Genomic DNA, 16,055 nt, shown 5'->3' with positions numbered 1-16,055 from the left:
TTCCATAAAATAACGTAATTTGTAATATACAGGATGTTTCGAAATGGGTGGTACAAGCTGACATGGGTGGACTCTGTATGAAAAAATAAACCGAAAATACAGAATAACGATTTTCTATTTGCAGCTTCGTTTTCGTGGAAATTAAATTTGAAAATTTTTCGTCTATGCAATTGTTGCTTTTGCAATTTAACCGATTACATTATACGTTAGGATTCTGATAATGTTACGAAGGATACTGATTAACGCTACATCTTAGCGAAATCAAATTTTACATTAACGAAGAGATTATTGAAATTGTCGTTCATCTTGCCGTAAACAAATTGTTGCTTCTCGAATCATGGAAGCATAAACTGATGGCAACGAATTTTGGGTCTATACTTGCTCAAATAGCTGCATAACCCTCTCTTGCAATGGTTCACGATTTGTTTAATCTTTAGATACACAAATTCGTTAATGAGACCCCAACAAAAAATTGAATAGAGTAAAGTTGAGTGATATTGAAGATTAAGTCACCAAGATTAAGCATGACATTGCTGGTGTCCTCAGCATGCTAAATACAGGGACAAGTTAATTATATCATTATAGTACGGCGAAGTAGAAAACGCGGAAAGTACTAGCGTGCGCGAGGAACTTTCAAATTTAATTTTGTCGACAACCAAGTTGCAAATAGAAAATCATTATTCTTTATATTTGATTTGTTTGTTCACAAGGAATCCAGTTATACTCGGTTGTACTATCCGTAACAGCCTGTAAGTATGATGTATTTAGTAGTGAGATTAGATGTAAATTCGAATTTTCATTGGCAAAAATATTTTTAGAAATATTTTTTTAGAAACAGTTTTCTTCCAGTGACACGATGCGCCTTTTATCGTTACAGGAAGTCAAGGCAAATGTAATAGTCGAACGTCTTCTCCATCGATGAACACTCAAGTAACTACCGGAGAGGGCTTCGAAGACCGACAATTCGTTGTACTAGCGTCAGAAAAACAAGCGAGGGTTGTAGCATTACCTTCGCAAAATTGCCAGTACAGACAACAGCTGGCTGAAAGTCATATTGTGATTAAAGCAGAGATTACGTCTTTAAAAGGTATGTATCGCAAATATCCTTTTTTTTTTCGTAAACAATTTATTTTATATTTGTACAAAGTCTTAAGTTTTCGAATTAAGTATACATATGTATATTACTAACTAATTAGTATTTGATAGTAATTATAGATGTACAATATACAGTTACCTTTAAAATATGTTGTCCTTTCCTACTTTTATATTGGGACACATTTCAAACGTTTCACTTCAAATTCCGAAAGTTGTGTGATAAGCAAATGCCAGAATCACGTTTAATTTTTCTTCTAATCACCCGATCAAGAGAATTCACAACAATTTCAAATTTTAGTATCTGTTTAAGATTATGGATCAATAAGGAAGGAATTTTGTGCTAGTTACATATATTTATGTAGTGCACCGTTGTCGCAGATCGTAAGATCGTAGTATAAGAAACATACTTCGAACATTTTTACGTAATCGTTGAAATACACTTCGATATGTGTAATATGAGATATTATGAATTGCTTTATTGCTATATAATACGTATAGTCTGGGTTGAATTATATTCAATCAGTATCAACATTTTTGAGTAAATAGCAAGCCAGTATTCAAATCATCTGGTAAAAATCAAGATAGATTAATATAGATAAAAGAGCAAAATCTTCTGTGTGTTTCAGACAATGTCTGTCTTGTATGTTACATTTCAAATGGTCACATAGCTACTTATAGTTTGCCAAGTCTGAGGCCGCTTATAGACGTCGATTTTCTACCGCTTATAGATTTGAGGTAAGAATAACAATTGTTTCATTACATTAGCTTTGCGGCAAAATAATCATTCTAATTGCACATGGTATATAATGCACTATATGCTATTGCATTATTGTAACATTGCAAGACTGCAACATTTTATATATGTACATCGTCGAATGTAGCATAAAAGTCATTTCATACTAATGATATTATTTTCTTGGCTAATACTTCTAATTGATTATTTTTGGAATATATGTATATGATAGTAAAAAAAAAATAATTATTCTAAATAACTATTGTGCGTGTAACGGCTTTAACTACTAATTTCTTAATTGTTTAAATGTTTATATTTTTAAATAGTCGAAGCTTTAAAAAAATAGCCAAAATATAATGAAATGTTAATCGTCGATGAGTCACCAAAAACATGACATTGCCAGCTGTTTAAAAAGAAATAATCTAATATTATTATAACGTACACAATTGTAAATATTAAAGTATATATTATAACATTTTCATCCTTTGATCGTTTATTCAGAAAAATTGTTGTAGTTTGGGATGAATAGAATAATCATTTAATACAAGGGGAACTTCGACTCGATTTCAAATATAATAATCGAATTTCTCATATTTTGTTTATTATTAACGTTATATGAACGTTTTTATATAAAACTTTAATTATTAATTAGTTTTTGATTACGTTGAATTGATTACGTATGGAACATGTAACTAATTGCATATATTGATTTCGAATGGAATTATATGTTTTATTATATATATGTACAATATAGTTTATTTGTTTATAAATTTAAAATTGAAAATTTATTGATTTATTGATATGTATGCAGATATATTACTAAAAAACAAAATTGAATTTTTTTTTTAAATTTCATGTACTTCTCAATATACCGATATAAATATTTGTGAAAACCATAATGGGCATACTTAAATTATGTTTTCTATTATCTATCTATATATACAATTATATATACAATGAATAATAACTCCACGATTTCTTTATATTTTTGAAATACCAACTTAAACATTCTTTCGTTGCATAGCGTTATGCACCATGTATTATGTAGCTGAGTGAATGTTGTATAGATATTACTTGATATCTAACACCAATATAAATATAGAATAATTAATTAAGTACATTTAGTGAAATGATAATAAGCAATATTAATATTTATAGCATGTAATTTCTTTACTATATCTAACGTATATTCGTTAACCCTTAATACACTTATAGCATGTTTCATGTAGTATTCTTTATATAAGCACTTCTTTTGCACTGTTTAATATCTTCTATATAGTTAATTCAAGAAACAGTTCTATGCTACTACTATTTACTCTATTGAATTGGCAGCTATCTACTTTTGAAATAATAGCAAATTTGCATCTTCAATTTATATTTTTCTTACGTAGTATATTTCTTTTCTGTTATGATAGTGTTCTTTTCTGTTTTCTTAAATATTCTTTTCCGTTAATATGAATATTCATATTCTGATTATTAATATAATTGATGATTATCCAAAAATGTTTTACGCAACATGAAATATATTACTTTTTTATATTGAGTTATTATATATCAATTTGAATTATACATATATATAATATACATATGTATTATACTATACAATATATATACTTACAAAAAGTTATTTATAACATCCATTTACACCAATTATAACACCTAATGTCTCTCTATATATTAAATAGCGTTTGGAATAACAATTCTTTGATAACTTCAATCCCGCGCTAGTATTAGTATTCCATCGTTTCCACTTAAATGGAAATGTATGTTATATATCCTATATATAAGGTGTTCCGTTTAAACAGAAACAGTGGAATATCAACAGTGGACTGAAGTTATCGAAAAATTGTTCTTACTTCAAAAATGTTTAGTATATAAAGTCAAGTTGATTTTTTTAAATGGGGCCCCGTATCTTTTTAATTAGAATATCGTAGCGTTTGCTGAGCCAAATACAATGACTTGCCACGTGATGTTATACCATGTAGTAAATTGCCATAGACTAGGTCCGAAGATGAATGTAAATCGGTAAGTGAATCGTCAACGCTATCAAATGTCACGCATTCCTTCTCTGATATTAGTATACTATCAGTATACTAATGAGTGGTGTATATATACTTACACATATATATATATTTTTTAAACATTAGATGTATTTGCAGTGGTGGATTTAAACCTTCGAGAGCTTGGAGTTAAAAATAATCATTTTGAAGCCCCTGAACTAAGCCAAATTTTAAATAGTTTAGCCTGGCTAAATCGATGTTCGTTAAACCAACAGGAAATTAATATTTAGGTTTAGGAATTCTTTAGCTAATCTGTCAGAATATGATACTCATTTAGACGGTGAACTTCATGCGTAGTAATTAAAATACGTACAATTCGATGGCAGCCCAAAACTGTGTTTAAAATTCCCATGACAAGCGAGTCTCGTTGGAGGATTCAATTATTTCTCACGTATTCCATAGAACGTAAAAATTCTCCAAAACACTTTGAAATGGGCCCGTTAAATGTTTCGAATATTCGAACGATTACACGTGTTGATCCAATAGACATCGTTTCAGTCAAGCTATCTTATTTCTCAGTCTTTGCATACTAACAAATGTATTTTGTGCAATTCTGATAATCGTTTATTAGCCTTTTTGACAAGCGGGGTCCGGCACTTATATTGTTATTGATGTTAAGATAAATTCGTCCCCGGATGTAGGTACAGGGTGTTCGAAAATGATTTGTCACGAGCATCGTAACGTTAGTTTACACCTTTGGATAAATAAAAGTATGCTAAAAAATAGCCGCAAGATTGACCTTGATCTTGAAGTTCAAGGAAAATTTTTTTGGCTGCGCCGTACTGTAGTCGTCACGAGAATCAAACTTATTACAGGAATCATGGATCGCAACTGAACCGTTCTCTTGAAAAATGATGTCAAAGTTTAATCGGTCTTTCATCGGCAACATATTTCAACATATTTGTTATTTTCCCTGTATCTAACTGCAAAATGTAAGCACATTACAAATAAAGTGAGTCTGAAAACTAATGATACTTTAACATCTTTTCCAACATCGGTTGAATTGCGATCTGTGGTTCCTTTGAGACTTTTGACACTGATGATGACTAGAATATCCGATTTTGGATGCAATCAAAAAGATTTTTTTGGAGACTTTCACCAATCCATAGGTATAAAATAACGCTATGATTCTTGTGACAAATCATTTTCGAGTATTTTGTATATGTATGTATAGTTACTCATTGAGTGTATTCTGTTACTCAGTTAAAAGAATGAAAGATTTCTCGAGATGTACATGTATATACATTATACATAAATATGTGTGTATCCTTTATTTTTTTTTTTTTATATAAAAATCTCTGTAGTATATAAATTATTATTAAAAAAAACAATACAATCAACATACATAAATTGGTGTAGAAAAAAGTTTATAGCCTATTATACTTTTATTTGAGAAAATTAAGATGATTTAAAAATACTTACACTAAACAAAGTTTAATTTTGTCCGATGAAATCCTTTTCTATCTTTTACCGTTTTAGAATTACAGCTTGTTTCAATTGCGTGAGATATCGTGTATATGTGCTGTTTATTTCGTTAAACGAATATTTTTCATTTTTTCACGAAGAGGTGTTATTTTTTAATCAAAATTATACTTCATCTTGTACACTATGTTAATATAAGATGTAAAATAATATATATACATATGTATACATATCGTATGGTTCATTTTGATGCTCTTTTAAAAATGTTAATATTTGATAGTATCAAATTTTGGTCTTGATATACAAAATATTTTTAAGTGTACCATTTAGAATATAGAAGTATCCCTGGTAAAGTTTAGACAAATATTTGTAGGCAACAGCCTAATTTAAGACGTAAAAATTGAGGGAAAAATATTCACCATCAGTTTGAATAGCTTAATTGGGAAAACACTCGTCCGGCAAGCGCGATCCGGAATTGAATCCGAAATCGAGTCCAGTAAATTGGATCGGTCGAATATTTTTTTCTCCCTACAAATTCAAAAGAATTATGTACTTGTTCTTTACTTCTTATTACATAAAGTAAAAACTGTGCAAGTTCTTATCCCTACGGTCTTATACATTTTAGACTACAAACCTCTAGAATTTAAACTATGAAATTTACATAATTATTTATCTTGTTGAAAACATCCAGTTTTTTTTTTGTTTAACTTATCGTTTCAGTAACATTTTTAGGTTTAATAAGGTTTTGCCACTCCTAAATTTTATTTAATCGTTTTATGTATTTCTGGTGTAACTGTAAATCCTATTATTAATATTTGTTGTTTATGTAATTATCACGAATGAAATACTTTTAATATTTCCTTTGAATATCAGGAAGAAATATATTCGAAAGTTATGGTCGATAAAAACTAAACAATTATACAATCTATTCCACATATCATAAAATGAATAGTGGTTGATTGATGGTCAAGCTAATTTTGCATTGATATTTTGTAACAAATGAAATCCGCTTTGAAATGCGAAAGACGAAGAATACATAGTTTGACCATAACTCAGAGGTAAGACCAGGGCACACTCATTGTTTGTTTAATGTTTTTCCCGAAAAGTACTTTGAATACACAGGATGTCCCACTTAACTCTGCCACCCTCAATTATTTTCTTATTTGAAAATTGATAGAAAATAATCTTTCGAGAGAAAGTTACTTTATCTCAGGAGGGAAATTAGATTACGAGAATGAAGGTCGTCTGAGACTCAGAGCCTCTGAAATTTCGCTAATAATAACATTTTCTTGAATGAAATGGCCTATTGTTTTTTTAATCATTAAATCACTTTTAAACTAACGATACCAATTGAGGGTTAAATTATCTAATGATATTCAATATATAATGGTTTAAAATTTATTTCCATTATTTATTTCCAAGTTTCAACACTCCTGTTTAATTAATAATATTTATTTGGTGCTCAAAATTAGAGATATTTCGAAAACTTGATTGTGGCATGTTTCCAATGTACAAGTTAATATCTACAATGCACATGTATTATGTAAAGCCAGAATTCATGTTCTTACTAATCAGAATATGAATATTGTCACAAAATTCACTACATTTAATACTACAGTTTATACTAATTTAAAAAAGATTGTTAGACAGCGGCAAGTTTTGTAAACAACGACTTATGTTATTATTTTTTTACCTATCATTCTTCTTACATCATCCTCTTTACATATCAGAAAAAACAGCGATCGTGTATTCAAGTGGAATACATTTGTTGGAAATATCTTGAAGATAAAAAGATCCAATGTTTTAAGGGTTAATGCTAATTATGCGAACTAAAAATCTCTTTTTACTCGTGTATGGCTTAACGCTCACTTTTCTCCTGTCTCTGTAATCTCTAACAGTTTTCAGACTACAAAACATGGCATTGTAGACCCCATGTTGTCCATATGGGGTCATCAACTCTTTGTTAATGGCGATACCGATCAGTAAGTGATCTATAAAATACACTTTTCACAATATGTATTTTATACAACATACAATGCCTTGCGTGCTATACATATATATTTTATTTCTTTCCGATAAATCATCTCAATCTCTATACTTCTTTACCTCATGGTACTTCTTTGAACGTCATTTCGGGCGGCTGTTTCGATTTTTATTAGTATTTTCGTTATATGATAAAGCTTATTAAATATATACGTAAGCACACATTTTTTCAATTTCGATATTATCATCCCAGTACATCTACATATTTCGTACAAACTTTATGAAACCAACAGATATCACACTAATTATTGTATATCTTTTTTACAGAATTGCAAAGACACTTTGCTTCAGCAATAGGGGCCATGGCTTATATCTCTCGTCGCCCACCGAGATCCAAAAGTTTTCTGTATCCAGTCAATTTTGGTATGATTCACTTTTATCGTAATATCTCGACGAATTTAATAGGGAAGTTAAAAAATCGAATTTTATTATTCCTGTTAAAAATTTATATTCCTCATTATTTCCTTCCTTCGTATTTAATTAATGTTATGGTATGAGGTTGTTAAATCTAGAATTAGTGTTTTCAAGTTCGTCTGTTAATTCGTATCTTGTCAAGAAATAATATTCTTCGCTTATAGATATATTAATTTGATTTCAGAATTTCATCATTTTCCATGCAATCAATGTTGATGATACATATGCAGTCGTGTTTTTATTTTGATTTGTCATTTAAAAGAATTTCTCTGTTTCTTTTGTGTATTAGGAAATTAATTTGTTAAAAGATTGTATAATTAGATTTAGAAAAAGATATGCAGGTATCGATTTCTAATTTTATTTTCATTTCAGAGTTATTTATAGAAAAAACAACAGATCTCAATATAAATTTAGATTTTCTAGCAATTTCAAAAGCGCATTCTCTTTTTTTATTGGTATATTTATTGTTTATTTATTGATGTATTGAAAATTGTTTATTAAGAAATGTTGCTTTCTTAAATCATTTACATCAAAATAATGAAATATAATAAAATGATATACGCGACTTTTTTAAATTTAAGCTTTGAACAGCTATAATTAATGAAAAATAATTTCTGTAAAAAAAAATATATAAATATTCTTATATAAGATTATCGACAAAATCAGTTAAAATAGTCACTTAAAGCAATTATCACGTATACATTTATTTATTATATATTTATATCCACTGCGTGAAACGTATTTTTAAACTGCTTTTCTAAATTCTATAATAATAAAAATTATTCATTTCAGTTTTTTAAAATTTTTAAATGTATCGTTTTGTAAACGTTAAAACGATGATTTAGGAGGGCAAATAAGAATCGCTTTAATTCCACAATACACGTGAATTTTAGACCTCTTTCACCTTTATGTTCGGAACTCATAACTCAAAAATATTTGTAGTGAAAATTGTGTTAAAGAGAAAAATTAAATATAAGAATAAAATTTTCTATGTAGGTATTTTTGCTATATGACATACGCGCAGGAATAATTTTAAAAACATTTGAATTCTTGAATTGAATTTGAATCTTTTAACCATTTTAAATTTCCAGTGGTGAATTAACTGAAATGATGGGAGACTTGTTTACCGGTCACGATATGCCTGAACCACCTAAAGAAAGTTTCTTCAAAGGCCTCTTCGGCGGAGGATCGCGAAGCCTTGATAGAGAAGAGCTATGTAAGTTTAATTTTGTTATTTGTTATTTATTTATATATTTGTTAATAGAATGGGTATGAATCCAATATGTACAGGCAATTATGTATAAGATAAGAAATAAACAAAAGTAGAAAATACCGGAAGAAGAGCAGAAGTAAAAGAGCAGTAACATAATGAGCTACATAATAAACGGTGTAAAATTAAATACACGTAATGCAATTACAAAAATTCTGCAACTAAAAACACAATCTAAACAGTGTGAAAACATCTCCATGTATAAAGATTTCTTGAAACAATGAACAGAGCTACAGGAACAATAAATCTTATCCGTAAATGTATTGGCTAATTTTAGTGTTCGATTAATTGAATCACTTGAACCATATTTAGATTTTACGATAACGTAATGAAATGTGCGATTCTATTGTAGAAGTTTTTGAACAAGCGTACAAATAAATGAGTTGTAGTAATTGAGAAGATGAGATTTGACTATTTACAATTTTAAATAAAAACGAAAGATCATTGACAATTCTATATTCAGCCAAAGAGGTCATATTAAGCGTATTTAGCTATAGTTCGTAATTGCGATCATTACACAACATAGCTTTGTTCAAATGAAAAGCTATATAGATAAGAGATTTATGTCCAACTGTCTCAATGGTCAGGTTTTATGTTAAGAATCGAGGAAACGAAATAATTAAAGCATACTCTAATTGAGGTCTAACTACCGGAAAATATAATATGTTAATAACGAAAATGTCTTTAAAATTGGTAGGAGAACGAGCAATAGAATTTTACGATTTAAGAGCAGTGCACACAATTTTATGGCAATGCTTTCAGCTTAATGTATAGATGTAATGCAGATACCAAGGCCGTTAATTGCACTAGCTACTAATTCATGACCATTAAGCGCATATTCAAAGATTATAGAACGACTGTTATGGAATTACCTCGTTACATAGCATTTAGCAAGATTGAGATTCATTTTGTTTATTCTACATCAATCACAAGATCTGATTAGATCGGATTGGGTATTACATTCTATCTATTATGATATTACTATTTTTTCAATCATTTAAGATATTACTGTGTATACAAATATATATATATACTGTATACTGTATATACTGAGTAAACAAATATTAGCGAACGAACAAATTGCTTTGGAATGAGAGACTATAAAAGCATGGTTTAGGCGAAGAATTTTTGAATTTTGTTTGTGGTGATTTTTATAAATCAGAAATAACGAAAATAGTTACTTCTTAGGGAAGTGTGTGTAATAGCATGAACCATATTTTGATTAAATATAATTTTAATAAAATTAAATGTATTATATGATAGAAATTTTGTTTGAAAAAAGAGTATTTCATATTTATGCATTATATTAAGACGATAACGTGCCAAAGAATCTAAATGCACAGAAGTATATTGTATTTTACTCCGGTATTCAATGAATTAAGTAGCCGAATTATTGTTATTTACAGTTGGTGAATCAAGCGGCCGAGCTTCCCGTACGGTTGCAAAACATATACCAGGACCGAACGCAGCAACGGAAAATATGCGAGAACGTGTGACAACAGCGACGGGAGAAGTAAACGTGGCTCATCAAATGGTTCTCGAGCGAGGTGAGAAGTTGTCGCAACTGGAGGAGCGAACAGGACGCATGATGTCCGAGGCTGAGGGTTTCTCGCAATCTGCTCACGGATTGATGCTCAAGTACAAAGACAAGAAATGGTATCAGCTATGAGAACGTCGTCCGAGTTCTATCCAAATATGGAATAGCGTACAATTATACTGTAATTTAGCGTTCACATTTCACCTATAAGTTCTGTCGTACCAAATAGGAGAACGTAACTAAAACTCGACAATTAAGTAATTGCGAACTTTACACGCACACACAGGAAACATGTTACATGATAAAGAGTGAGAGCTGTATTCGAATACGTATGTGTGTGTAGTTGACTCAAGCGTGTTCGACGAGTACTTGAATGTGTGAGTGTGTGCGTGTCTGTTTCAAAGACGAGGTGAGAAAGAAAGCGAGAGAGGATGAGAGAAAAAGAATGGGATAAGAGTAAAGGAAACATATATGAGATACTTTTAAAAGCAGGTAATACACACGCACATCTTTCAGCAAAGAATATAAAAAAGCGTCGTATATACACGTATATAAACACAAGTAAGATTAAATATATATATATATATATATATATATATGCGCGATTTCGAACATGTGTAATAACCTCTATATACATATACACATAACGTATAACTCGACAAATGAATGATATGCACGTAACATGTGAACCAAATAGTAAAACCCAGGAAAAGTGAGGTGGCCACTATTAAAATTAAACAAATTGTTAGTTCATATAGGTTATATAAGATATAAAAAAATAAGTATTTAGACAAATATAGGAAACTGATTCAACTACGTGCGAGTCAATACATATAATTATGTAATAATTCGCCTTTTAACCGATCGGTCCCGTTAATCCATTCGGACGTCCTGTAACATTAAATCGTTCCCGTCAACCGGTACCTTGTCTTTGTTTGTTCCTCCTTCGTAAACAAAACAAAACTTTGCAAAACAAAACTCCTTTGAAAAAAATATATATGTGTGTCACAAAAATATCTGCCCACCGGAATACATATCTCATATTTAATTTTTTAAATATAATTGTTTAGTATATATATTTTTTTTATTTTATTTTCAAACAATTAATCCATTACTATGAAATAAACTAATAAATATTTGCCGGAAATAGACCGAATTATTTTCTTTTTTTTACTAATATGTAATTTTATTCAAAGTATGTTAAATACGTAACATGGTCGGATGCTTTTGTGACTAACTGTACCTACATATGTACTTATATACATGTGCATATTTAAAAGAAAACATCCAAAGCAGATGCATGAATAACTCATCGACGTTAAAAATCCAAATCAGAAAGTTTGAACAAGACCCTGTTGTTGAAGGTGCAGCGACGTTGTTCCGAATGTATTGACAATAAAGATAATTAATTAATTGAGATAATAGCGTACTGAATAAACGTTGAATGCAGTGTAATATATAATTTATCCACGATGTTAGATATTTGGGCTCGTACTATTCTCGTCTATAATAGACCTGTTATGTCGTCACATCGTTGATAAGTTGTATATTAGTTGTTACTATAATTGTAGTTATCGCTAGATATGCTATGTACATAAAGGAACAAATGCAGTAGGAAAAGTATTATACGTTAAAACAAAGAGCTGTTTGTATTATAACGTGTTGTAAGTTACGCTATTTCAGCGTGAATGATGAATTCAATTGAATTTATGGTATATAACGACGAGAACGAAAGAGAGCTACTGTAATTTTAAAAATTATACGTAGATTAGATTATTTAAAGACAATATATAATATACATATACGTACGTACGAGCTGTATGTATGTATGTATGTATGTATGTATGTATATATAAGTTCATTTGAATTTATCGAGACTCTGAATCGTCGTACTGCTTCCATAGCAATAATTGTATAGTTGATGTTAATGGTACTAATCACCTGCATAAAACTATATTATAATGTGTCTTGCAGAGAATTAATTAGATTGCAATTTCTTCGAGTTAAATCAACATTTTCTTGATATAATTTTCCTCGGACAATATACGCAAGCAGAGGTTTACTGGCAAACTTTTAACCGCCATAATACCTTTTGTCACGAGATGTATCTGTTATCGAGTGATTACTATTGTTGTGGTCCACGAAAAAACAGGGTGGACTTGTTCGAAAATATCGTTGTAACGCCCATACAAAAAGTTTTTCGAATTTTGGGATTGTGATATACATATATACAAGTATAACGTATACAAGAGAACCGAGAATTAATCTACTTTAATTCGTTTAACTTATTAACTGATATCTTTTTTCGCGGCAGCTCTTATTGTCTTAGTATCGGTAGTATTCGAAGTCAAGCAGCTCGATACACCACAGATCTTCTAAAAATATAAAAAGAAAAAAAGTAATCGCTATCGTGTGGTGATATATTAACATAAACAAAGTTAACAAGTGTGTTGATATCCTATAAGAGAGAAAGGAGAGAAACCAATAGTGTATTATGCGGATAAAACAAATATCCTTCTCGGATCTTTTATGAAAGTGACGAAAAGTTGTTTACTGCTCTAACAATAGAATAGTAGTTAAATGTATAATAGTTGCAAACAAGAAACAGAAGATACATTATTACTTAAGTGTTTGATAATATAACATATTCTAACACTTGTTGTATAAAGACTATTGTTTAGGTGATTCTGAATTATTTATCATATCAAACAGGTTGAGATGTGTTTGAAAATAATTTATTGTAATAAGGGGAGTATTTAAAATTAGAACAAAGAAAAATATAACAAACGAGTAAAAATAATTATTAATTGGAAGTTCTATTTAACCTTTATCTATAATATTTCGTTCCGCTTCTCAAACAATAGATGAACCAGAAAATACAGTTTACTACTATACATATACTTCATCGGTCAAATTATTTTCATACACAAACACAATTGCAAGGCTAGTTATTTTTTTTTTTTATTGCTCGATTAAGTTAAAGATCTTCCTCACGATACAAAATGATTGTTCCTCTTTTCGATAAAAGGAACGTTGTTTCGCAGATATCTGTACTTAATTTTAGAAATCGATCCAACCTTTCAGCTATTTGAGGAACTTGATTTTCACAAGAAAGTAAGCCCGACCATCTTGTAACGTACATTACATATACATACATAGATATTTATTCGTTCTGTTTAGATATGTTCGAACGACCGGTAGCTACCTCTCCTACTCGCTACACTCTTTGTATCGAATGTTCATCGGCTATTCTGTCTAACCTATTTCAACGCTGTGGCCTGAATCTGTAAATCTAATATTGTACATGAAATTTTGTCCTTAGATGCAGCGAAATATCTAATACTCTCGATTTATACTATTACTAATCTAGTACAATTCTTATTTTTCAAGAAATATAATACCATGTTATTGTAAAAGTACTGCCTCGAGGACAGACTGTATCTTGGCTCCGATTAATAAATGAGTTTGAACCAAATTAAGGATTTGTATTTTTTAATAAATACAATAATTCTTTATAAAAACCTTATCGTTTATTAGCTTCATGCACACACACATGCCTTTACTTTTATTCCTTTGATAAGAAATTGTATCTTTATCTTTTACCATGCTTGATAGCTAAATTTTATAGATTATAAGTAAAATTATACTCTACCCTAAATTATACGAAGATACTCGAGTTTTAAATCAAAATGTTCAATTACGCTACCGGACTAGTTACATGTTTAAACAAATAACGCGAAAAAATAACAAGTTAGATATATGTATATACAAATAGATCATACTTCTTCATAACAGTTCTTGCATTTATTTTGCTTTGGTTTTATTTGCTTGGAAAATATATTTTATCTGAAAGTAACAGAGAAAACCCGGAAACATTAATCTCGTAAGTTACAATTAAACCTCTCAGAAGTTAAAGTAAGCATTCTTGTAAAGTTTTGTGCGAGATATCAAACACATTGTGTTTCTACAGTGTGGTCAAATTTTGCTGATTTTCTCCTAACTATTGATTATCCGCAATGTTAATCAAAATTGACGATGATCGAAAGCGACTAAAAGAAATTCCTTCATCGGTTATTGGTATCCAAAAAGACCTTGATCATTTGTAGTGGTTATTAGTAATCAGAACGCTAAAATATTAAGATTCTTTAATTATTTTATTTTTTGAAAATTTCTTTAAGATCCAGTGATCACAGATCACCATTTACGCAAAGGTTATCTTCGTCTCAATGACTTCCTCGAGAAAAATTTTAGAAATAACTGCTATTTTTGACGCTTATCGAATGCAGTGAGTTTTAAACTTTACGAGATCGAATTGTTTTAAAAATTGACAGGAATTTTCGACCGAGATTTGGAATTTTGTGTTAGGAAAAGATAAGCAAAGATCATAAGCAAACTTAAAGTTGCAGTATATCGAATTGGTTGCTTGGTTTAAATGATGATTTCGAATAACTATTTTGATTATTGATAAACAATATCAACGCTTCTATATTCCTAACCACTATCGGATAATCGTTATCGACAATAACAAAAATTTATTTTTGCGGATAAACGATCAACCACTAAAAGTTGAATCTGTCTTTTTTCGATACAGTGCAAGAAATATTAATCACATAATTTCCCTTTCACGAAGCCCTTCAAGTCGTTTTGGTTTATTAAAATTCCCGTTCTGGAAAAAGTTAATTAGTAGACAAAACTTCCATAACTCGTAGATTAGCTTTCCTCTTCTAATTTGAGTTTCCAAAGTTCGATCAACGTATCGAAAATATTTATCTGACTCGCATATACGATGTGCACGTGTACGAAATCGCAAGATAACTTACATTGAAAGATATGGTTATTAAAAATGCAGATTATGGAAAATTAGGCGGACGATATTTAATCAGATCCTTGGAAATTGAGGTTCGAACAGAGAACGATTACTGTTATTGACACCAGCCAGGTAATTAAATTAGTTTCTGCGACTCTTCCGCTGTTAGGATAGGCATCGGCCTGGAATAATACACTGCCGAGTTCCTGTCTTTTTTACTCTGCAGCGGCAAAGGTGCTCTCAACCACACCCGCCGCGTACACTTCTCATTTCCAATTTAAAAATAATGAGAATTTACTGCGAATAGGTGCTGCTGTCGCGTACAGATACTCATCGAGTTTGAGCTCGCTTGTGGGAAGTGGAATGAATTGAAAAAAATTCAATTTAGCGTCAGTATACCGCATTCTTTTCCCTTCTCTTCCCTTCCCTCTTTCTCCCGACCCTTCTCTTCCCTTCTCTCTTTCTCGCCTTTTTCTATCTGCGCCTTCTTCTCTTAAGGTAGTGCGGAATATCGAATGTATCAAAATCGTGTATACGCCGTACCAATATCACTCTGAAATAAATCTGTAAGAAAGTAAAAGGCAAAGAAAGGAAAAGGAAGAAAGAAAGAAAGAAACTAAAGTACTGCTACGAAATAAGAGAGTGATCGTTTACTCGCTTATTCGTTAACTTGT

The 16,055-nt window shown here is 30.2% G+C and overlaps 1 protein-coding gene across 12 annotated transcripts in view; it reads left to right on the top strand.

Moving 5' to 3' along the window:
• The window catches only part of LOC122566189 (syntaxin-binding protein 5), a 73,949-nt gene extending 59,900 nt beyond the window's left edge, over nucleotides 1–14,049 (top strand). For 9 of the 12 annotated variants that reach the window (XM_043723095.1, XM_043723093.1, XM_043723099.1 and 6 more), the window contains 6 exons: nucleotides 878–1,087; nucleotides 1,722–1,830; nucleotides 7,209–7,292; nucleotides 7,621–7,716; nucleotides 8,859–8,983; nucleotides 10,444–14,049. In XM_043723095.1, coding sequence (XP_043579030.1) covers nucleotides 878–1,087; nucleotides 1,722–1,830; nucleotides 7,209–7,292; nucleotides 7,621–7,716; nucleotides 8,859–8,983; nucleotides 10,444–10,706 — 887 coding nt within the window. In that variant the 3' untranslated portion in view covers nucleotides 10,707–14,049. Of the gene's footprint in view, nucleotides 1–877; nucleotides 1,088–1,721; nucleotides 1,831–3,752; nucleotides 3,850–7,208; nucleotides 7,293–7,620; nucleotides 7,717–8,858; nucleotides 8,984–10,443 lie in introns of those variants that run through there. The other 3 variants (XM_043723097.1, XR_006316428.1, XM_043723100.1) reach the window with 3 other exon arrangements.
• Nucleotides 14,050–16,055: the final 2,006 nt, after the last annotated feature.

Source organism: Bombus pyrosoma, linkage group LG3 (assembly GCF_014825855.1).
Source record: "Bombus pyrosoma isolate SC7728 linkage group LG3, ASM1482585v1, whole genome shotgun sequence".
Classification (NCBI taxonomy): domain Eukaryota; kingdom Metazoa; phylum Arthropoda; class Insecta; order Hymenoptera; family Apidae; genus Bombus; species Bombus pyrosoma.
The sequence above is the reverse complement of the archived record's forward strand: the minus strand, read 5'-3'. Positions and strand labels throughout refer to the sequence as shown.